The sequence below is a fragment of the Rhipicephalus microplus genome, unplaced genomic scaffold (assembly GCF_043290135.1).
Source record: "Rhipicephalus microplus isolate Deutch F79 unplaced genomic scaffold, USDA_Rmic scaffold_65, whole genome shotgun sequence".
NCBI classification, from domain to species: Eukaryota; Metazoa; Arthropoda; class Arachnida; order Ixodida; family Ixodidae; genus Rhipicephalus; species Rhipicephalus microplus.
This window is the reverse complement of record NW_027464638.1, coordinates 1336432-1359966: the sequence shown is the minus strand read 5'-3', so window position 1 is coordinate 1359966 and position 23535 is coordinate 1336432. Positions and strand designations below refer to the sequence as shown.

General features: G+C 42.5%; 1 protein-coding gene across 1 annotated transcript in view; it reads left to right on the top strand.

Moving 5' to 3' along the window:
- Positions 1-816: 816 nt before the first annotated feature.
- The window catches only part of Arp5 (Actin-related protein 5), a 67527-nt gene continuing 44808 nt past the window's right edge, over positions 817-23535 (top strand). Inside the window, exons 1-6 of the mRNA XM_037413801.2 lie at positions 817-1076; positions 1211-1299; positions 1369-1473; positions 1571-1682; positions 1745-1843; positions 8542-8729. Coding sequence (XP_037269698.1) covers positions 965-1076; positions 1211-1299; positions 1369-1473; positions 1571-1682; positions 1745-1843; positions 8542-8729 — 705 coding nt within the window. The 5' untranslated portion in view covers positions 817-964. The remainder of the gene's footprint in view (positions 1077-1210; positions 1300-1368; positions 1474-1570; positions 1683-1744; positions 1844-8541; positions 8730-23535) is intronic.

Genomic DNA, 23535 nt, shown 5'->3' with positions numbered 1-23535 from the left:
TGTCCCACCCCTGTAACAGCCGAAAGGCTAACAGTATTTGGAAAATAAATAGAAGGCTCATTGTTCGAAAGGTCGAACTGCAACTACCTGTGAAGAGTGCATAGCAGTCATGCACTCAGATGAGCTGACACCTTTAATTAAATGTAAGAGGCGAGGTGGTCTTGTTTCACCGTCGTGAGATGTCATTAGCCTCTGTAAAGAAGTCGAGGACTGAGGTGGCTACAGGCTGAATGTGATTCCATCACAACGGTGAAGTCAAGAGCAAAACACCTCATCCTGAAAGTTCTATGAGCTTCCTCCGAGAAAAACTGGTTCCATAAACTAGAGCAGCACGTCCTAGACTTTGATACGCTTGATAATCAGGTTTACAGTTTGTGCAGGCAAATCACCGAACAATAAGTAAAAGTGAGGATACAACACATGACGAAGAAAAAAATAACGAGAATCGGTCAAAATAAAGCTGGGACCACTTTTGACAAGGGCAATAATTTTCAACCACCTGTAGGGCACCTATGTTTTCGATGATGTGTTTGCTTTAGGCATCACTATTTGATGCATATGCACTTTAATGGATTTTTCTACATGCCACTTGGCTGCGTACAAGTCGCAATAAACATTTACAACCAGAATTACTTGTTTTCGTTGCTTAATAAACACACGAGTCACTTCACCCGCAGCGCGATGAAGCTTAAATTTGCAGCGCTCGGCTCTTTTCTGCCACTAGCAACATGGCCGCCGCACGCTCGGCGCGGCTTCACTCTCTCCCGTAGCGGCGCATAGGCGGCTTCCACTCCAGCAAGTTTTATGTATCCTCCTTGGTCTAGCCAGGCCAGGTGTTCTGTGGCCAAACAGAATTTAGCTGGCGATGTCAGCATTGCTTGCGGTTTTGTATCTTGTGCATACGACGAGCATCAACAGAAACCCGCGCAAGAACGTTTAGCCGTCTTTGAGACAATTGTTTGCCATGATTTCACAAAATGTTTATTCTATTCCGAATATGAACAAAGAGCCGGACAACTTTTTCACTTACACTGATGGAGTTCGGTTGCGGAAAACACCAGTTGTCATCGATAATGGTGAGCGTTTCTGATCGTGATTTGCTATTGCACTAAAATCCTTTTGACCGTTGAAGCACTCTCATCGTTGCTTACGATCAGCGCTTCCGACCGTGGCGCATTTGCTGAATACCCGGCTAACTGTTTGTTTCCAGGTTCTTACGAGTGCCGAGTTGGCTGGGCTTCTGATGAATCACCGCGAATGATATTTAAAAACATAACAGCCAAACAAAGGGGCAAAAAGGCAAGCAAGCATGTTTTAGTTTAAGGGCTGATGCGTAACGTCTAAGTAAACTGCTTATCTCGCTTGCAGGAGAGCGAGGTGCAAGTTGGCAACGACATAGCGAACGTCGAGGCTGTGCGATGGCTCCTGAAGACCCAGTTCGACCGAAACGTTGTTACACATTTTGACATACAGGTGCACTTTTTCTGTAGCGGTTTTTAATGAATTAGTTAAACTTCAATTGAACGCTGTCAGATGTTATACTGCCGTGTACTCCCGCTTGCATTTCTAGGAGCATATCTTTGACCACATCTTCAGCCACCTTGGTATCCCCACAGAAAATAGAGTTGACCACCCCATCGTATTGACAGAGGTCATTGGCAACCCTAGTTACTACCGCCAGAGTGAGTGCCGTCGTTATTTCCTGGTGATCAGAGGTAACATTTGCATAAACACTGCCTTACAGATATGTCTGAACTGCTCTTCGAACATTATCGTGTGCCCCAAGTACTCTACGGCATTGATGCATTGTTCAGCCTGCACCACAACTGCTCCAAGAAATCGGGTAACTATGCATTTGTAGCTGACCTTTATTTTGCATTGAACTGGGGACGTATTCAGAAACTATTGTAAAAGGATACAACCACTAAATTGTCGCCTTTGGTGGGCTCTGATTGGTTGTTGAGCTTAACCAGAAAAGTGATGGCGCCATCTAGGATTTTTGTCGGATATCACGGGGTTCTTGACATGCCTGGAATAAACAAACACACCTCATCACCATTGATTGGTGCTTCACGTCTACAATTTCAATGACATGGATGGTGCCTTCTAGTATTGAATCCTTAAGGATGTGCACAGCATTTTCAATGCTTGAGGTTTCAACGAGCATTACCTAGATGTGGTTTGAGTATGCTTTTGTAGTTTGAAAGTGCCAGCAGCGTTGGCCGTGAATTACTCGTTTGGATTATTGTGTGGCAGCACACCACAGCTGAATTCTTCAAGTGCTATGTGTTAGACACTAAACAAAGATACATTTGATGCAAGGCTGCATCCTTAAAATATTATACTTTGCTTCAAACAATTATACAAGAAGCATTGAAAGAATGTCAATGCTTCTTGTATTTCAAGTAGCCAAGCCCGTAACCCCTTTATAGAAGCTGGTGATGCAAAGGTGCAAAGATCCAGTGGCCCTGCACAGGTACAGTGTGTTAATTCTTGTGCTCTGTGATGTTTGATATCTCCAATGGCCATTTTAATGATTACGATTCAGTTATTGAACACATAAGACCGTATGTCACACAGGCGAGAGTTTTGCCTTTCACGATACTTTGAGTACGGCCCGTATACTGATCATTATGTCAATGTCATTTCACTAGCTGGTACACTTTATGCGATCTTGCCCAATTGATCTCTTGGTAATCTCCATAAGCTGACCCACTATATTGTTTGAGAATTAGGGAGACGCATAGCAAATTTTAATGTAGAAAGAGCCCAGACGATTTTGTTTAAACAGTTGTACAGATAGCATATATTCTATGTGTACAATGTATACAACAAATACACATGTGTATGCAATATTGAAGGGAAGGTGCATGTGTTTTTCATGCTTCCTGTGAACCGAAAATGGCTGTAAAAAAGCTATATATATATATATATATATATATAACGTGGACGTTAGGCAGGTTTAGAGGAAGACGAGGAGGAGGAAGTTGTTAGAAATAAAGAAGAAAATAAAAAATAAATTTGTAATAGTACACAGTACTAGGCTGGGGGGTCAGCCATCTTCTTTATTTCTAACAACTTCCTCCTCCTCGTCTCCCTCCAAACCTGCCTAACGTCCACACGCACGCACGTGCGCACACACACATGCACGTGCACACACACACACACACACACTATAAAGGAAAGAAGTGTATACCTACCTAAGGGCTCGTTTTTCCGTGTTTTGACACAATAATAATGAGATCTAACAGACAATAATGCCAAAGAATGTATAGGAGAAGTTATTAGAACCAATGTAATGTGAATAGGAAGAAAGAAAAGTGGGTGAAAAATTAACTTGCCGTGAGCAGGAAGTTATTTTAAAATAACTTGCCTGCTCACAGCAAGGTGTTTTTTCACCTACTTTTCTTTCTTCTTATTTACATTACATTGGTTCTAATAACTTCCCCTATACATTCCTTGGCATTATTGTCAGGTAGATATCATATATATATATATATATATATATATATATATATATATATATATATATATATATATATATATATATATATATATATATATATATATATATATATATACACGAAGGCTGGTCCACCAGCTGAAAAGGTTTAGTAAAGACGCTTCCACGAAAGTTTCGTCGTCTCTTTCTTGCATACAATACGTCTGGTCCAGCGTGAATGACGTTCAAAGAATCTGGCATATATATATATATATATATATATATATATATATATATATATATATAATATGTATACACACACACACACGGAGAGAGAGAGAGAGGGAGTGTGTCCAGGACCTCCCTGTTATGCACCGAAGTGAAGGGCTGAAAGCAAAAGTAATTTAGCATGTTTTCAAGTTACATGCAGGAAGCACATAAACTTGTTTTTTTCTCGCACAGTATTTTAATGTATGGTACACACACAGGGTCGGCAAATAAATTAGATCTCACTCATGAAACATACCTCTACGTTAGGGCTCACCCAGACTCACCAATGTTTTCCTCAACCGGACTCTCTTGAACTCAGACTCACTAAAATTTTACTCAGTCGTACTCTGACTCTCCAAAATATTACTCATTTGAACTCACTCATACTCATAGTCACAACTCTATCTGAATCTAAAGAAAAGAAGTGTACATTCAAGGGCTCGTTTTCTTTGTTAGACACAACATTAATAAGGTCTAACAGGCAATAATCCCAAGGAAAGTACAGGGGATGCTATTAGGAGTAATTTTAATGTAAAGAAAGAAAAGTGGTAGAAAATTACATATACATTCAATTATGCCTACTAATGTCCCCCCTATACTTTCCTTGGCATGATTGTCAGTTTGATGTGAATCTGAATGAGTGAACTCGTGAGTCTGTTAGCATACTATTAACTGTTTTGTTCAAGGCGTCAATGCTATGTCATCTTGCATGATCGTTGCTCTATTTGGCACTTTTGATCTCGGTATGTTTAAGTAGGAACTCTAAGTGGTTGCAACCCACTAAGGAACTTTTTATAGAAAATGATGTCTCACAAGATGTTTTCTTTACAAGGCCTTCATATGAAAGAAAATTGGAGGGATGATTTCCTCCCTTCATTACAAATGCATCTGTCCAATTAATGTTGAGCTCGCATACTAACGATACTGCATTGATGTATAGTAGACATAATTAGTATAAATGTGAGTTCACATGAAGGGCGGTAGTAATACTGAAGTTTAGTAGATAATAAGACAGGGCTGCAAAACAATGTAGAGCTCTGTCAGACTCACTCAAGAAATATACTTCGCCTTAGGGTTCATTTGGACTCGCACTCATCAAAGTTTTCCTCAACCAAACTCACTTGGAGTCGGACTCGCTGAAACTTTTCTCAATCGGACTCAGGCTCTCCTAAATATTGTTCACCCGGACTCGCTCGGACTCGCGGCTCGATCAGAGTCTAAGTCGACTCATGAGTTTGCCGACATATGTACACGCACTTATCCACAGCCGTAATTTTTTTTCATGTTGATGTGATATTGGCCCTGCCAAACTTCCAGAAAAATTTGCAGTTTTTTTGCAGCTTTCTAGTCTCATCCGATTTTGTCATTTAGGGTTTTGCGGAGAGGAACTTGACTTGTTTGAAGAGATTTGTGTTTAATAAGCCCTTAATTCAGTAATATCCACATTAATATTTAACTGGTAGCTGAAAAACTTTAGTTTCACCTGACAGGACGAAAGAACAATGTTAATTCAAAGCAATGATGCAAAGTGAGAATTCCTTCTAATAGGCAGGTCATGTAAACACGGACTCAAGAGAGGAGTCAAGATGCCACAAACACGCTTCTGCTGTCTTGCGGCATTGTGGTGTCCTGACTTCTGAGTTCTTTCTTGTGTCTGTGTTTGCACGAATGAATACTTACCAACTAGCTAAGTTCTCTCTTATTCTAAGTTTTTTAAAATAAAATGTCGTTGCACAGAGTATCTTCATATAACCAGAGTCCTTCAATGCTTTTCTGGTCACGAAACTCCGCCCGAAGGTTGATATAGGGACAAAATCTGTCGCTAGAGGCGCCACCCGTCGTATGGGGGCCACAAGCCGCCGCCACTGCTGGGCTTGTATGCGCACTGCGGCCGACGTTTCGACGCGATTATGTGCGTGCTGTTCTTACTGTTACCTTTTTTTAAACGTCTCTGAACGCATCAATGCCACCAGATAAATAAGTTGAAACGGGATCCAGTGTCGACGACGAATGAGAGCTGTTTACTTTGGAATGCTCGCGTAGTTTACTTGGAAGTGCGGGCCCACCTTATAAACAGCAGCGCATTAAAAGTGTTCTCACACCGCGCGATAACGCATTGTGTCAATAATTGTCTCATAGCCCAATTATATGCATACTTACGATGCCTCGAAGCGGTACTTGCGAGCTATAGCTCGCAAGTGTTGAAAGACGATGCTTATGCTCCATGCTCTTGATGCGAGCAGCTACTGCTTGATCTGCTCGACAACATGTTTGTATTTGCGCCCGGCCAAAGGGCGATTATGTTTATGCGGTAGGTGAGCTTTATATTCTGGTAGGGCCGCTGATAGCGGGAGAAAGGTGAACGAAATGAAACACGACTGGGTAGTACAGGAGCAATCACATTGGTTTATATCCGGCTCGCCTCTCGCGCGCTACTACCCAAGTATTCAAATGAACTGAATGGTTGAGCCAGAAGTTTTATTCTAGACCTTTCAATTGAGTTTATACCCAAATGCGCAGTTGTTTTGGACACACGTTTGTGAGCGCCGATCGCTTTTTTGACGCGGGGACTTTCGATGCCGAGAGCTTTCGCGACCGCTCTAAACGTGCCCAACATTTGATTGATCACTTCTTTCTACGCAGTTTACACGGGACACCCGCCGCTTGACGTTTCCTTGTGTTTACTGTTTAGGGCATTATTATTTACCGGCCGACAACCCATGATTTCTCCGGGAACGGAAGTACAGCAGCCTAATTTGGAAGTTCCTTTTGATGCCAGTGCTAGCCGCTTGGCCAGTGCTAGCCATTCTTACTTTCGAAGCTGAAACCGCCAGCTTCCAACCGCGGTATAGCTCGCTTCCATTTCTCTCGGAGTTCGGCGCTACTTGGGAAACAGAAGAGCGACGCCTTTTCTTTGTTGCTTCGGTATCCGGAGCTGCAACCCGTCACACAGCACGTCTTAGGCATTGTTCATTCGAATTTTCATGCCGTCCACCTTGAGCACGGTGCACTGGCACATGAAGTTCGCGTTTCGCTGATGCAGAAACCGCGAGCTGCCACCACACAACGCCTTCGGGATGCCGCCGCGGCCAGTGCGTTCCGCCGGGCGCAGCGGGGCGATGGCCCCCCTAGGACGGCTTGCGCCGCGTAGCGGCCGCTCTTGGCACCATATCAAGCTCTCCCATAGAGTGACGGAGAAGTTTCGTGACCAGAACGGTATTAAGGGACTCTGATATAACTGTAAAATGTGCCACTTTATGTTATCCTACTATTAAAACTGCGCCACAAAGCATGGTGAAAGCTAAAAAAAAAAAAAAACAAAAAACACGAAACACGTGTAGGCGCTTATGTATCGTGGTCCTTTGTGCTTTCGTCTTGCATTGTGGCGCTGTTTCAGTATAGTATGAAGTCATACCAACTTTCCAAATTGTCGGTCCTAATGTTACGTGTGTAAAAGCTCTTGCAAGCTTTAGTAGTGGTAGATTGTCGTTATTTCCTAACAGTATGTTTGCACAGGGTTCTGTGATGAAAGCATGAAACGGCGCCTTAAAGCAAGACAAAAAGCACAAAAAGGAACCGCGAAACACAAGTGCCGGCGCTTGGGTTTCATGGTTCTTTCTCGTGCATTCGTCTCGCTTTGTGGCACCGTTTCAGTGTAGTATGAAGTCATACCAACTTTTCAAACTGTTGGTCCTTGTGTTTTGTGTGTCAGAGCTCTGGCAAGCTTTAGTAGTGGTAGATTGCTGATATTTCTTAACAGTATGTATGCACAGGGTTCCATGACGAAAGCATGAGAAAAAACAACGAAACACAAGCGCCGGTGCTTGTGTTTCGTGGTTCCTTCTCGTGATTTCTTCTTGCTTTGTGGCGCCATTTCAGTATAGTATGAAGTCATACCAACTTGCCAAATTGTCGGTACTTATGTTATATGGGTCAAAGCTCTGGCAAGCTTTAGTAGTAGTAGATTGCTGTTATTTGTTAACAGTATGTTTGCACAGGATTCTATGACGAAATAACGAGAAAAAACCGTCAAACACAAGCACCGGCGCTTGTGTTTCATGGTTTTTTCTCGTGATTTTATCTTGCTTTGTGGTGCCGTTTCAATATAGTATAAAGTCATACAAACTTGCCAAATTGTTGGTCCTTGTGTTATGTGTGTCAAAGCTCTGGCAAGCTTTAGTAGGGGTGAATTGCTGTTATTCCTAACAGTATGTTTGCACAGCGTTCCATGACGAAAGCATGCTTTCGTTTTCCTTTGTGGTGCCGTTTCGGTAGTATGAAATCATACCAGCTTGCCCAATTGTCGCTCCTTATGTGTGTCAAAGCTCTGGAAAGCTTTAATAGTAGTAGATTTCTGTTATTTCCTTGTAACAGTATGTTCCGTGACGCTACTGGTGCTAATGTGACAGAGGGCCAAGATAATGTGATAATTATCTTTTTTTGTACTTTATTTGTGGTCCAAGTAGTAACACTTGCATTTTAGAGGGTGTGGTCTGTTTCTTGTTCATGAACTTCAATGTGAACAGAAAAATAAAGCATGAGAATACTTTCAGAGTAGTTTTCGAGCAACAGGTTGGTCTATTTAAACAGCCTTAGTTTCACTCAGTTGTCGCACCACTTTCCTGTGGCAAGGTTGAGCAGTCTCATTGGGCATTTTTTTCCCCCTTTTTTCACCACGGCTGCATTTTCCTTTGTTTCTGGTCGAAATGTATAGCAAGTCATAATTTTGTTCTGAAGTAAGTCTTGCACATAGTTTCTTGAGAAGTGCACCATACGGTTGGATTTATTTCATCATATGAACAGTGGCCAATCTTTTTCTTCCGGTTCAGAGAATGCAATGGTGTTGTCTTTTGGACATCACACAACACACATCATCCCTGTGCTGAATGGACGAGTTGACGTTGAGAATGCCAAAAGAATAAGTCTTGGTGGAAACAACATAACAGTATACTTGCAGCGGCTCCTGCAGTTGAAGCACCCGCATCTGTCTGCCGCTGTGACATTGAGCAGAGCTGAGGTAGGTAGCATCCTTTTGCACTGTTAGTATTGTTTGAAGTTTTTGGCCATGGTCATTGCTTTCTTTACAGTGGTAGTTCATGCAGTTACTTATTATGTAACACGGAATGTAATATGCCTGTACAGTGTAGTAACCTGACAAGCTGTTCGATGTTTCTGTACCAAAAGAAAAGAAATTTGCACCAAATTCACCAAAGCCCATTTTTCTGCGCAGTGTGTATTATTTTCTTTTGGTATGATGTAGCAACATTCTTTTAATGCAGTAGCATTTTCTTTCTACGAATTGCATAAAAAAATTGCTTGAAAAAGTCTTTGCTACATGGCTTCACTCTGATCTATCATCTGAATTTTCATCTTCAAAGCCCGCGGATGAGAACATCTTCAAGCAAAACTTAACAGAGCTATTTAATGATGAGATGTAAAAGTACTTACTCTGTTGTGCTCCTTCATTACCATGCTACAAAGAACCAGCCATGTTTCATGTGTGGATTCCTCTGGTGGCAAAATTAGAGAAAGGCAAAACACAATGGCACAATGAGGACAGGTTCACTGTGGGAGGCATTCTTATTCGTGACTGCTATATTTGCCAGCAAGGCAGAAAGGGTGAAGTGCTGTTTTGGGGTCTTATGATGTCATTATGATTAGCATTGTGAATTTTGAGACCAGAGTCTAAATTTTAAGAGGCATAAAACAATGGCTACCGAGTCAAGCTTGATAAATGAAAATAGTACTTGTACTGCAGTTTAGAGGACAGTAGGAATGTACTTGCTGCTTCTTTGTTCCTGTCCGACTGAGCTTACAAGATGGTTTCTTGCCACTATAAAGGTCTGTTATTACAGTCGACTCCTCTTAAACGGAACTCAAAGGTGATCCATAAAACTGTTCCATTTATCATAAGTTTCATTTAAGCAAAGTACATCTATTTAGTGAACCAACACCTTTATTCAAATTGCACAAACTTCACCTTACTCATGAGGATGAGTAGGAGGAAAAAAAAAAAAGGAGTGAAGAGTGGTTTGTTTGGCAAGCTTGAGTTGTAAGGTACGCACCCATGCCTGACAAATTAGCTAGAAATTCTGGACAAGCCTCATGCTCAAAATAGCGCTGCAAAAGTTCAGCCTTTTTAGCTGATCGGTCTGGTGGCACCACTGCACTGGCAGTATTGTCATCACATTCATCGCTGGCAGGTTGATCCTCATCTCGCACTTTGGCAATCATTTCCTCAACAGTCACTTCACGACAAGTGACTGTTGAGGAACATTTTCATCTATTGATTCGTAGTCCTGCAGCGTGAAAGAGGCAGAGGGCACGACCTGACTGAATACTGTCTCAATGTAGGCATCAGCAGGGCTTTCTTCTTCATCAGGTACTGCTTTCTGGCGCTTGAAAGCCAGCATGGTGAAAGCATCTGCATATTGTTTTGCCTTCACTTGCTCCCAGGCACTAGCCAAAATGTGGATGGCTGCCAATAAATCTATGCTATAGCATTTCCCGCTGCCTGCTCTAAGCAGCATTTGGTGGAGCAATCGTCTGTGGTAATGAACTTTAATGTTCTGAATAACCCCTTGATCCATTGGCTGGATCACTGCCATTACATTGGCTGGCAAAAACTCCAGAGTTCTGGCTTGGAGGCCTTGAACCTGACCGTGGGCTGGGCAATTATCCACGATGAAGACAACCTTCCTGCCTTGCCTCATAAATCTTGCGTCTTCCTCCCGTAGCCAGTTTTCGAAAATGGCCATGGTCACCCACCCTCTTCCGTTCGCATGGTACGCAACGGGAAGGTGTTGAATGTCTTCGAAACAACGTGGGTGCCTTGATTTTCTTATTACCAACAGCTTCAATTTCTCATCCCCTGCCATGTTTGCACGCACCAGCACAGTGATGGGATCTTTACTGTGTTTTCCTCCACTACAGGCTTCGCCTTTGAAGGTGAGAGTCTGATGGAAACGCCTTATAAAAAATACCCATCTCGTCGACGGTGAAGATGTCTCGTGGCTCAAAGCTCATCAAAATTTACTTAGGCCGCCCCTGTTGCCAGTCGGTGCAAATGTCCCTGTTGGCTGCACCACTCTCACCTGAGATTGCTTTGAAGACTAGGCCATGGCGTGTTTTGAAGCAGCTGAGCCATCTGTCGCTTAGAACAAAGTCCTTAACACCCATTTGCATGGCGATCTTTCGAGCTTTCTGCTCGAGAATAGGTTTGCTTATGGGCAAGTTGGAACTTCGTGCACGCTTGAACCACAGAAAAAAAAACTTTTTCTAGTTGTTCATAAGGCATCGTCCGCATCCGTTTAGATGTAAAGGTCCCGTTATTAACAGTGCCTTCAATCTTTTCTCTGTCTTTCCAGATCGGCGACAGCGTCGATTTCGAAATGTATTTTTTCGCCATCTCCGTCTTGGGCAGGCCGCTTCGATCGAGCTCCTGAAGAATTTGAAGTTTTTTTTCAAGTGAGAGCGCATGGTGCGGCCGCTTCCTTTCCATAGGGCCGAAATAACACCGTGATTCTTTGCACTTAGCCGCACAAATAGGCCTAATGCACAATTGACTCGCCGACTCGGCTCCCACAAGCGAGAATGGCTATTGGATTGGTTTGTCTCAATATCGAGGTGTTGCCATGGTTGTGAGACTACCTTTGGCATGAGCGAGTCTATGATGTGTTTAGAGTTGGTGCCGTTTAGCCGTAGGTCACGAATAAGCTCTGTTTCGCTTAACCGATGAATTTTCCTGCGGAACCCATAGAAATCGAGCCATATGAGCCCGTTTAGTTCCGTTAATGAGGCATTTTCATTGAAGCGAGTTCACTGTATTTCACGAATAAGCTGGTGCCGATGACGCTTGACAACTGCACATGACTGAAAATCAGGGGCACACCCACAATTTCGGCATTGAATGCCTAGGTGGCCAGACACCGTCGAGGAAACGCTGTAAGTGGGTTCCTTGAGACGTTCATTCAAACATCGCCAAGTTTGCCCTATGTATTGTTTATCACAGGACAATGGTATGGAATACACCACACCATGTACGCATGGAACAAACTTATTCCAATGCTTATTTGGGCAGGTGGTGGTCTCCCTAGCTACTAAGTTGATAGCTCTACTCATGCTAGCCAGCTTCTCAGGGGCAGAAAAAAACAACCTCAACGTCACATCTGCCGGTTATCCTCTTTAGGTTGTGTGCTTCTTATTTTGCAGCCTACTTTCATTGGTCTGAGCAGGTAAACCTGGACTCATTTCTTGTTCTTTTAACGAAAATTAAGCCACAGCAGTCATCACGTGACATGGGTATCCAGCAATGGTGAGGCATTCTACCTGCTTATCAAAACTGGCCTGGATCTTGTGGTAGCATGACTTTTCTAAAACGTGCGCATAGCAAGCCTTCGCTGTTGCCCTTTTTACAACTTTAGATGGCCCACTCTAAAGGGACTATGAAACACCTGTTTCTCCTTCTTCCTAAGTGACCACAGAAGGGGCCGGATCAGGGGCTCTTTCTGCAGGAGTCGCCCCTTTCACTACAAGTAATGGCCTGCACCCAAACTCACGAATAGTATCCCTCCGCGACCTTCAAGGCGCGTCGCTTAAGCCGCCCTATTTCCCTCTTATTTCTTTCTCTCTCCTTTTTTCCTATCAAAATTTTTTTTTTACTCTTTGGAATTTTTGTTTGGTTTACTTGCATTCTGCTGTGTCATTTATGTATGTTTTGCCCAAATATACATGTGCCCAACTCTAAACGGGGCCTATCTCACCCTTCTCTCTTTTGCTTGCTCCAGCGAATGAGATGAAAAGAACTGTTTGGCACAGCATATGTCACAACTGCAATCTGAACTTGGCTACCTTTAACGCTAGAACACTATCTAGTGTGGCCAGTCTAGTTGGGCTAGTCGAGGAACTAGAGGCTGTGTAATGGGATGTAGTAGGGCTCAGCAAAGTTAAGAGAACATTTGAGGCTTATACAATGCCGAAGAACCGACACGTCCTATGCGACCATAGATTAGTTGACAGAAAAGACCTAGGGGTGGGGTTTCTCATATACAAGAATATCACTGGCAACATTGAGGAATACTAATAGCGTCAGTGAAAGGTTGGGAAGTATCGTAATGAAGTTTAAGAAAAGGTACAAGATGAAGGTGGTACAGGCCTACACACCTACATCGAACCATGATGATCAGTTGTTTGAAGGCTTCTACGAAGACGTAGAGTCAGCCAATAATAAAAACACAGTATACTATTTTGATAGGCGACTTTATAATGCCAAAGTAGGCAAGAAATAAGCTGGAGACTAATAGGGAAATGTTGCGTCAGCTCTAGAAATGCCAAAGGGAAGTCATTGGTAGAGTTGGCAGAACGTAATAATTTACAGATCTTGAATACCTTTCCCAGAAAACGAGCTAACCATAAGTGGACGTGGCGAAGTCCCAATGGCGAAACTAAAAATGAAATAGACTTCATTCTGTATGCCTTCAGGGCATTGTACAGGATGTAGTAGTAGTTGGCAAGATCCGATGCAGTGACCATAGAATGATAGGAGCTTGTAGTCACTTAGATTTACAAAAGCAAAGGCACAACTGATACGCAAGAAGCCAGTTAATGATCCAGCAGGGAGAGGGAAAGTACAGGAATTCAAAGTTTCGCTTCAGAATAGATTTGAGGCTCTAAACGAGGTAACCGACATTAGCGTGGACACAATGAATGATAATGTTACTAATATCATCAAAGAGTGTGCTATGGAAGTCGGAGGTACATTCACTAAACAGGACACAGGCAAACTACCTCAGGAGACGAAAAATCTCATTAAGAGGACAAAACATGAAAGCCTCAAATGCAACCGACAATATAAAGCTAGTGGAGCTTTCGAAGTTAATCGATAAGTGCAAGGTAGCCGACATCGGAAGGTATAACATGGAGAGAATTCAGTAGGCTGTAAAAAGTGGCAGGAGCCTGAAAGTTGTGAAGGCAAACTTGTGCATAGGCAAAAATTGGATGTATGCATTAAGGGACAAAGAAGGCACTCTCATCACCAATATGGATAGGATAGTTGAGGTGGTGAAGAAGTGTTACAGAGCGCTGTACTGAACACGAAACAACTAGAATGATATTATAAGAAGCAATAATAGCCCAGAGGAATTCGACATAGTACTAGTAATGACAGAAGAAGTAAGGAAAGCCCTAGAAGGAATGCAAAGAGGCAAAGCCGCTGGTAACAACGGACCTGCTGAAAGATGGTGGAGAAATTGCGTTACAAAAACCGGCCACCTTATATACTTATTTATATTTATAGTTACAGTGATCAAGAATCTTTAAATACTGCAGTAGCAACGCTACAAACGTGGTGTGAAAATGGGCAGATGACAATAATTATAAAAAAAACAGTAGCAATGTAGGTTACGCGCAAGAAACAGCCACTTCTACTTACCTATCACGTTAATGGTCATGCGTTATCCGAAGTCACTAAACACAAATACTTAGGACTCATACTCACATCAGACTTAAAATGGAATGAACACAGAATATATTGAAAAAAAGGCAATGAAAAAGCTTGGCTATTTGCGAAGGAGGCTTGTGAATGCCACACCACACATCAAACTTCTCGCATACAAAACTTTCATTAGACTAGTATTAGAATATGGAGCTGCAGTGTGGGATCCCTTTACTGAGTTCAATATTAAAAATTTAGAAATGGTCCAACGAAAATCTGTCTGATTTGTTTTTAATTGTTATAGTTGGCGTACTTCCCCTTCACTTCTACTAATTAAAGCGGATCTCGAAAAACTGCAGGAGAGAAGAAGAATAGAGAGGCTGAAGCTTTTTTACCTCATTTTCCACAACAAAATTGGTATCAACAAAACAGTGCACATTAGACAAATAAGTAAATATGCTGTGCGCTCACATCATTCAAAGAAAGTTTTAGATTATGTAAACCGCACAGACACATTCAGCTATTCATTTTTTCCAAGAACTACCCGTGAGTGGAATTGCCCATCACCCGATGCTGTACAGTGTCCAACAGTTGATTTATTTCTACATGCTCTCAATAACCACTAACAGTTATCGTATAGTCATGCAGCCCAGAGTTACACAATGCTTCCATTTTTTAGTATGTTTAAGTCAGCAAAGCTATGCCATTGTTGTAGTGTTTTTCTTTAGTTTGTTTGTAAACTAGTACAAAAGTGTTGAATTGTAACCACTGTTAGTATGCTGTGTGATATCAATTATGTTTTTTGTAGTAAACATTTCTGTATGCCCATTCCTGCTTAAGACCTGGTAAACAGGTCAGCAGTATGTGATAAATAAATAAATAATAAATAAGTGTCTCTTGATGGAAAGGGTACCAGAATCTTTTTTTTTTATTTGAATATACTGCAGGCTCACTCGGCCCTTGCAGGAGTGGTTACATAAGGCAAAAAAAAAAAAGCAGTCATAAACAAAAAATCAATGGCTTGTACTTTAAAAACAAAGGATTCCACGGTGCTACTTTGCACAACACTATCAGGCAACTTGTTCCACCTAGAAATTGCTGAGGGGAAGAGCGAATGTTTATGTAGGTTGACGCAACTAGAAGGCTGTTGAATTGTTTTTCTGTGGTTTGTTCTTGATGAATGTGAGAAAGGATGATGCAAATAACGTGACTTCGGAATTTCGAAATGGTCGTTGTACAGGAGATAAATGAATTTAAGCTTTGAAACAGTTCTTCGTTTTGAAAGTGATTCAAGGTTTGCTCTCGCTAATAATTCAGAGACGGTGGATTGTCTAGAATAGACAGAATATATGAATCTAGCCGCTAGTTTTTGTATGCGCTCAATTTTTTCAGTTAGATGTTTTTGGTTAGGGCTCTAGATTAAGTCAGCATACTCTAATGATGGTCTGATGAGTGTTTTATAGGCATTTAATTTGAAATTTGGTGGAGTGTTGTGCAGCATTCTTCGTAAGAATGATAGCTTGCGTTCGGTAGTCTGGCAGATGAAGGAGATGTGAGGATCCCAGTTAAGAGTTGAGGTGAGGATAAGGCCCAAGTATTTTACCTGATGACATTTTTCGAGTGCAATGTTGCCAAGAGGGTATGTGAAATCAATGAAAATTTTTTTATTGGTGAATGTGATGCACTTGGTTTTTGATGCATTAAGTCTCATACCCCATGTATTGCACCACGAACAGATAGACTGTAAGCAGTTGTTCAGTTGAATTTGGTCATTCCGATGGCGGGCTACACTATATACTACGCAGTCATCGGCAAACAGACGCATTTGAGTAGTTCCATGAACCTTGAAATGAATATTATTAATGTACATAAGAAACAAAATTGGAGCAAGAACGGACCCCTGAGGAACCCCTGAGTAAACCTTAAGTTGTTGTGAAACATGTTTTCCAATCTTCACGCGTTGTGTTCGCTTTGTTAGTAGACTGGAGATCCAGGAAATTATTTTACTGTCTATTCCAAATGCGAGTAGCTTTGTGAGTAAATCTTCATGCGGAATGATGTCGAAGGCCTTCGAAAAGCCTAAAAAAATCACATCTATTTGGTATCCATCATTAATTGCAGTAGCAATTTCATCTTTCAGTTCAGTGAGCTGTGTTACAGTTGAAGGGCCTGATCTAAATCCATGTTGCCGGCTGTAAAGTAGTTCGTTGTTTTCTAAGTGCAGTATTATGGCTTTAAAGATTACATGTTCCATTGATTTACAAGTGCTCGTTAGTGAGACTGGACGATAATTATTTAATTCAAATTTTGAACCCGATTTGTGGAACGGAATTATGTTAGCGCTGCGCCAATCGTCTGGTAACGTCGCTGACTCAAGAAAGGTGACAAATATTTTATGCAGATATTTAGCTACCCATGTGGCATATCGGTTTAAAAATGAATTTGTGATATTGTCGGGACCTGGAGATTTCTTCAAATCTAGGTTTTCTAGAAGACAAAAGATACCTTCTTCGTTTATGGTCAATTGCGGCATGGGTAATCTCAGTGCATATGGTTCTAGCTGGGCATTAGAAGCAGATTTAGTGAAAACAGATTGAAAAAACACGTTTTGTTCCTGTGCAATATCCTGTAGTTTGGAAATAATGCGATCGGGCATTTTTATTTGTGAAATGGCTTCGCTTTTGTCAGTTAAGTGTCGCCAAAATTTCTGAGGACTGTGCGTCGTAAAGGAAGGTAAAGTTACTTCGTTGAAGCGTGACTGCGCATCCGTGACCTTCTGTTGTAAAGTGGAGATAAGGCTGTAGGTGTCAGCGTTGCCTCCCTTTTTTCCGCCGGCGCTTTATTTTTCTTTTCAAGTGTATTATTTCTCTAGTAACCCAAGGGTTACTCGAGAAATAATACACTTGAAATAATACGCTTTTTTCTTTGCGGTATAAAATTAGTTTCACAAAAAGAAACAATGCGTTTGAAACATGACCATAGTTCGTTCACATCTTTGAATTCATTGAAGGCCGCAAAATTCGTCTCCAGGAAGCTGAACAGGGCAGGATTGTCTGCATGTGCATAGTTTGCTACGTATATTGGCAATGGTTTTTTGTGTTTTCGGGCTGTTGATAGGGGACAGGACAAGATGATCACTTTGTGATCTGAAATGTCATTTGTTGTGGACACTGTGCATCCGTGTAGCGAGCTACTCACAAATATTAAGTCAAGGAGTGATGATGAAGATGCAGTTATTCGGGTATGTTCAGTAACCAGTTGATCTAATGAATAACTGAACGCGGTGGACAACAGTAGATCAGAGCTTCGTGCTTCCCGTACATCATGCGAAGGATTGTTACAGCTTATTCCGGGTAAGTTGAAATCCCCCGCGATGATAATTTTAGATCTTGAATTAGTGTGCCTTGAAAGATAGTCGTGCATCTTTTCAATGTATTCTGGTTCTGAATTCGGAGCTCTTACGCTCTTGTCACCGTACGTGATTCTGCACCATAGGCTTTCGTGGTCCGGAATATCATCTAATACAGAACATTTTAAGTTATCTTTAATTGCGACTGCCACTCCTCCTCCTCTTGATTCTTTGTCCCTACGAAGTAGTCTGTATGAAGGTGGAACTATTTCAGAATCCTGCACTCCCGGATGCAGCCACGTTTCAGTTATTACTAAAATATGGGGTTGGTGTGTTAGGATTAACTGCTCTAGTTGATTGAATTTATTGACAACGCTCCGAGCATTCAGAGAAAGAACTCTGATTGTTTTTTCCGTGTGCTGTCATTTCGTGTTATTTTTATTGCGTCCTCTGCGCGTGGATGAAGTGGTGCTGGCCCTCCGATTGGACCGGACATTTTGCTTTAGTTCAATCCTGACATTTTTTATTGGGTTTCAAGTAAATATTTCTTCGTCAACCTTTAGCTTGTCGAAGATCAATTTCACTTTCGCACCTTTTGCTCTGTCACTTGCTGAAGACTGCCACAATCGAGCTCTTGGTTCTTTCACTCTTTTCGGAAAATCCTCGGAAATAGAAAACGATCTGCCTTTCTAAGTTTGGAGCAACTAGAAAGGACTTTCGATTTCTCAGAAAAGTCAAAGAATCGGATAATTATTGGACGAGTTCGGTCATCATTTCAAGTGCCTATTCTGTGTATGCGTTCGAGGGATTTGACCTCAAGGCCCAATATCTCCTTGAAGATATTATGCGTCACGGTGTGTTCAAGTAATTTCATATCGTCCTCGAGCTCCTCTGGGATACCGTAAAGGACTAAGTTATTGCGTCGACTCCTATTGTCTAGGTCATCAAGCTTCATAGTTAGTTCGTGAATATGTTTTTCCGTATCGAGGCGATTTCGTTCCAGCGCGGCTATTTTTTCTTCCTGTTTTTTAAGTCGTGACATTTCGTTTTCAATTGTAGTTAGCCTAGTCTCCATACTATCAACAGTTATTTCTATCTTTCTAATGTTGCCAACCAGCTCTTTTAATGTTTTGTTTGCTGTAGCCTGCTCTTTAAGAATCTTTTTCAGAAGCTCGCTGCTGGATTGCGTATTGGAGTCTGAGTGGGGGCCTGGATTGAGTTCGACATCTCCTGATGTTAGTAAGCGCATCTTAACCACGTTATAGCACTCATAAAACATAAGGATCAAGAAGTGTGGACTTGGCAGCACCAATAGAGTTACATTATCATTTCGCATAGAATAAGCAGGGATGTTAGCACCAACCTGCACCATGAGAAAAGAAGGGATGAGCATCGTCCTCTGGTCGGTGCCGCCAAGTCCACTGAAGGGCTCTTGCGTGCGAGCTATGCTTGTATAGCCGAGTCCATTGCCTTGACGAGATGGCGTGATCGTCCCGGTGACGTAGAAGCTACGCTGCGGGCATGTGTCATTCTCGATCGTTGGCCATGCTTGCTGTTCGCTTGTCATCCTTATCGCTGTTCTTGTCGGCATGTTCCCCTTCACAGGTGCATTTGTAGCCGTACTCGTAGTTGAAAGCACAGGGAAACCTGCACCACAAGAAAAGAAGGGATGAGCATCGTCCTCTGGTCGGTGCCGCCAAGTTCACTTGAAAGAATGCCTACATCATTTTGATCTATATGAAAGGAGATGTCAAGGACTTGATAAATTACAAACTCAGGTTACTGTCCATTCTCTACAAACTATTTAGAAAAATGATAGCTGATAGAATTTGACATATGCATGTGAGAGGTAGCGGCCAGATACTGCACCAGGGTGGCCAATCCTTCTCTGGTGAGGGAGTGCTTTCCCGGCAGTGGTAACCGGTGAGGCCGCACCCCAGGCCTCGTAATGCAGTTCCATCACCACGCGGATTTTTTTTTTTAATCCGGTTGGGAACTGCGCGGCACTGGGATTTGAACCACGGACCTTTTGCGTGCGAGGCGGATGCTCTAACCACTACGCCATCTGTAGGAAACGGTAAAAAAAATTTCAGTGTTTACTGCGCATGCTTCATAGTATGGAGTGGCTGTACTGTACCAATATTCACTTGCTGCTCTTAGCATAACTCACTGATGGAATTAAGATGATATTAAAGTTAAATCAACCAAAAGACCAAGCAGGATTTCTTACAGGCTACTCCGCAATAGACCATACTCATGCTATCAATTTGGTAGTAGAGAAATGTGCGGAATACAACTAGCCTCTATACATAGTTTTCATAGATTACGAGACCGCGTTTGACTCAGTCGAGACATCAGCAGTAATACAGGCACTACGGGATCAGGGCATCGACGAACCCTATATAAACACACTGGAAGAAATCTATAGTGGATCCATAGCCATCATAGTTCTCCATAAGGAAAGCGACAGGATCCCGATAAAGAAAGGTGTAAGATAGGGAGACACGATCTCTCTAATGTTATTCACTTCGTGTTTCACTGGTCCCTTAATTAGGGAGGCAATCGCCGGGCTGATTCCGAGGGTTGACGTAGCGACCCCCCGAACTTCACCACGAAAGCGTGGACAATTTAGTATTGGTCCCTTTGGTGTGCCAGCAAACGCTGGATGTGGTCCAAAAAACATCGCAGAGCCGCGAGTTGATAACAAAACCAGAAATATATTCTCAAATAAGGCAAAACAATCAACACACAAACGTGTACACTCGGCAGTTGTCAGATACAGTAGGACACCAATCACAAGATACTCGAATACACTCAAAACAATGGGTACAAACAACAACACGTGCTACAATGCAATCTCTTGCATTAACTAACCAAGACACTTATAAACTAAAATGTTTGTCAAACGTATTCAGTCCAAAGTTCTTGGAATAAAGCTTGAATGCTTCTCTTCAAGAAAACATTCGAAGTCCAGTGCCAGTTGTCGTCGTGCTGAGTCTGAGGTTTCTCTTCCAGAAAACTCTCGTGCCGTCAACTGACAAAACATCATTAACAAAAACTTCTTCACCAGAAACACATTGGCCACTCATGCGCTCCTACTGCAGAACACGTCTTCGCTCGCTGAGTGTAAACACACCCTCATGTCCTGCTTGTAAGACAAGCCTTCAGCCGCAGGTGGAAAACACTTCTTTATCACTTGCTTGGCCTTCCTCCGCCGGCTGCCTATATACGCTCGCCCTGGGTTCTCGGAAGTATTGCCTGCGCACTGCACAGCCAAAGTTGGAGAAGGGGCGGTACCTTTTTTGAAATCTCTGCGACCTGTGACGGGGCAACTAGGGAGTGACTCACCTCTTCCTTCTCGATATTTCAAGAGATCACTCGGCGATAGATACAAGGAGGTTGGTTTGCATAGCGGCGGTGTTTTCAAGGGGGGAAATCGGCGCGCGTGTGGCGTCTTTTGATGGTTTTTTTCTTCGTTACGCTGGAGTCTATCACGTCTGTTCGGTGCCTATATTTCACATAGCCGTTAGAATCTGGAGGCGCTCGCTTTCTTGGGGGCTTGTTTGTGACAGCGTGTTTGCAGGAGGTTTCAGAGACCCATATTGAGAAGAAGAGAAGAGTTAATGGAGAGTACCTTAAAGGGGTCATGACGTGGTCACCCAACAATTGATGGTTCTCAGCAAAAAACGAAGGTAGAGGGACAAGCATGCTTGTACATGCGTGAGAACTGGACTGTAAGAGTTTATTTCAATCCAAAACATGCCATAGAAGTCATTGGCTCTAAGCTCCGCCCACAGCCGGCGACTGCCATTTTGTCATGGCCTGCGTGACGTCACAAGCCAAAGGAGCAGTGTTGTCGTTTCCTACCAAACAGCACCTTCTGCACGCGGTCAGTGTTGCGAGTGTTGCTTGCCACGTGGTCCGCACGTGTCAGTGGGTTGCAAGTGTTGCAATGTGTTACCGGTGTCATCACTGTATGCAGCGACAGCATCGTGTAAGTTTTGGTGGGCTAGCATGCATACAAGGGGGGGGGGGGGGCATTTTCATTATTTCGGGAATGGCACCCCCTTAAAACAGTCATTTTTCGCTCTCTATGCCATAGAGAAAAAATTGGGGGGGGGGGGGGTACACGGGCACGGTGTGCAACCTTCTGGCTACGCCCCTGCGTGCATGTACGACTTTCAGTGTTGAGCATAATAAATAACTGGTCGTAGCAATGCTGCGCGTTGAAACTGCTGTTTTTCCATCGCTTCTTTTGTGCGGCATATGTAAACATAAGCCGAAGCGAACGGCATGTAAGTGTGATGCTAGGGTTACTCTTGATATACATTTTGGCCGAATCTTTGCTTTAACTATGTCAATTGCATTCGGTTCCAATAAAAAGTAGCAAATGTGACGCTCAACCATAGCACTACCTGCGAAGAGTTTCAATAAATATTTATCCGTAGGGGCAAACACCAACATTGCACATTCACAAGACACTTTTTGACCTCCTAAATTGCTTGCTGCAAGTACCAGCACTACATGGGGGAAGCAGTGGCATTGTTTCAGCCCCTGGAAATAATTTAGTTCCAGTGGCAAGTTGAACAACGAAGAAAACGTTCAATTGCAAGCGCAGCTGACCGCGGAACACGATTGTCCTCCGTAATGCAGACCATGCAGCAGCTCGCCCAGCAAGCAGTTCGTAACCTCACGGCTAGCGAGCGTGCCAGCTTTGCCCGACTCTCAGGCCGCGCACTCATTTATAAAAATATTCCATTATAAATTAGCGGCTCGGCCGAATTCACTCAAATTTCGCCAGCTTGTCTATGAACGTACAAGAATGAACCCACACAACACAGATTAAGGCTGAAAATTCGGTGTCATGACCCAGTTAATAACCTGCGATTCGTGCAAATGATAACACGTGCTAAGTAAATGAATGTCTTAAAGAGTTCATCAATTGGATAACAATAAGAAAAACAACTGGTAGTAAATAAATGTTTCTACCAAAAATATTGCACTTGAGTAATACTATACAAATAAATATAACACGAGGACAACTAGAAACCGTAGGAATAAACACACAGGTTAAATGGTGACCTTGTATTAAAACAGTACGTTGCGATATTCTTGTGGGTGTGGTGATGTACGGCATCTGATTAAGGGAAGTGTAGAAAAAATTATGAAAGAGACCAAGGCTGGCTATTATACGACAGTGCAAGAGTGAGTATAACCCAGATTTTTCTTTTAGGGTGGATATGCTGACATCATATGAGTAAGATAAAGGAATGTACCTTGCTGCGCGATTTTGAAAAGACTCAAGAGCATTGATGAGGTATTTTTGATATAGGTCCCATATTGGTGAAGAATATTTGACTTCAAGTCTGATTAGTCATGCGTACGCTTGTAGTCTCACGTCCTGTGGGCATGACGGAATTGGTGTCTCAAAAAGCCGAGTGATTGGTTTGAAAATGAGAGTATGGGGTTGATGTGTGCACCCCAGTCAAGATCAAATGAAATCGAGACCCCCAAGTATTTGAATGATCTGACTGTTTTGATAGGGCTTTTAGTTATTGTGTATATTTTTTCGTATTAGGCTTCGTTAGCCACTGGGAACACCAAAACTGCTCATCGTTGAGGTTTTGCTGCAATGAATCTGTGTCTGTGCTATTACTAATGGTATGGTAAATCATGCAGTCATCTGCGAATATCTGAATTCAGCAAGTTACATGTAGGGGTAAGTAATTTATAAATGTATAACTTATTTTTATGCGAGAATGACCACCTGTGGCCTTGCAGTAATGCTGCTGCAAGGCCACAGTGTGTTCCATTATTCAGTCAGACAGTTGTACTGTATCGGCATCAGGAAAAAAAAAAACGACTAGAGAAATCGTAGAGGTGGCAGAGATATTGAGGGCAGGTAACAGATGCGTCAGTATCTCGTCCATTCTGTTATCTGTAAAAAAACACGAACTTTTGGCATAGACACATGCTTTTTCGTTCTGGTTTTCTTTTTTTTATCTCTTCTTCTCTTTATTGCAGCTTCACTGGATGCTTATA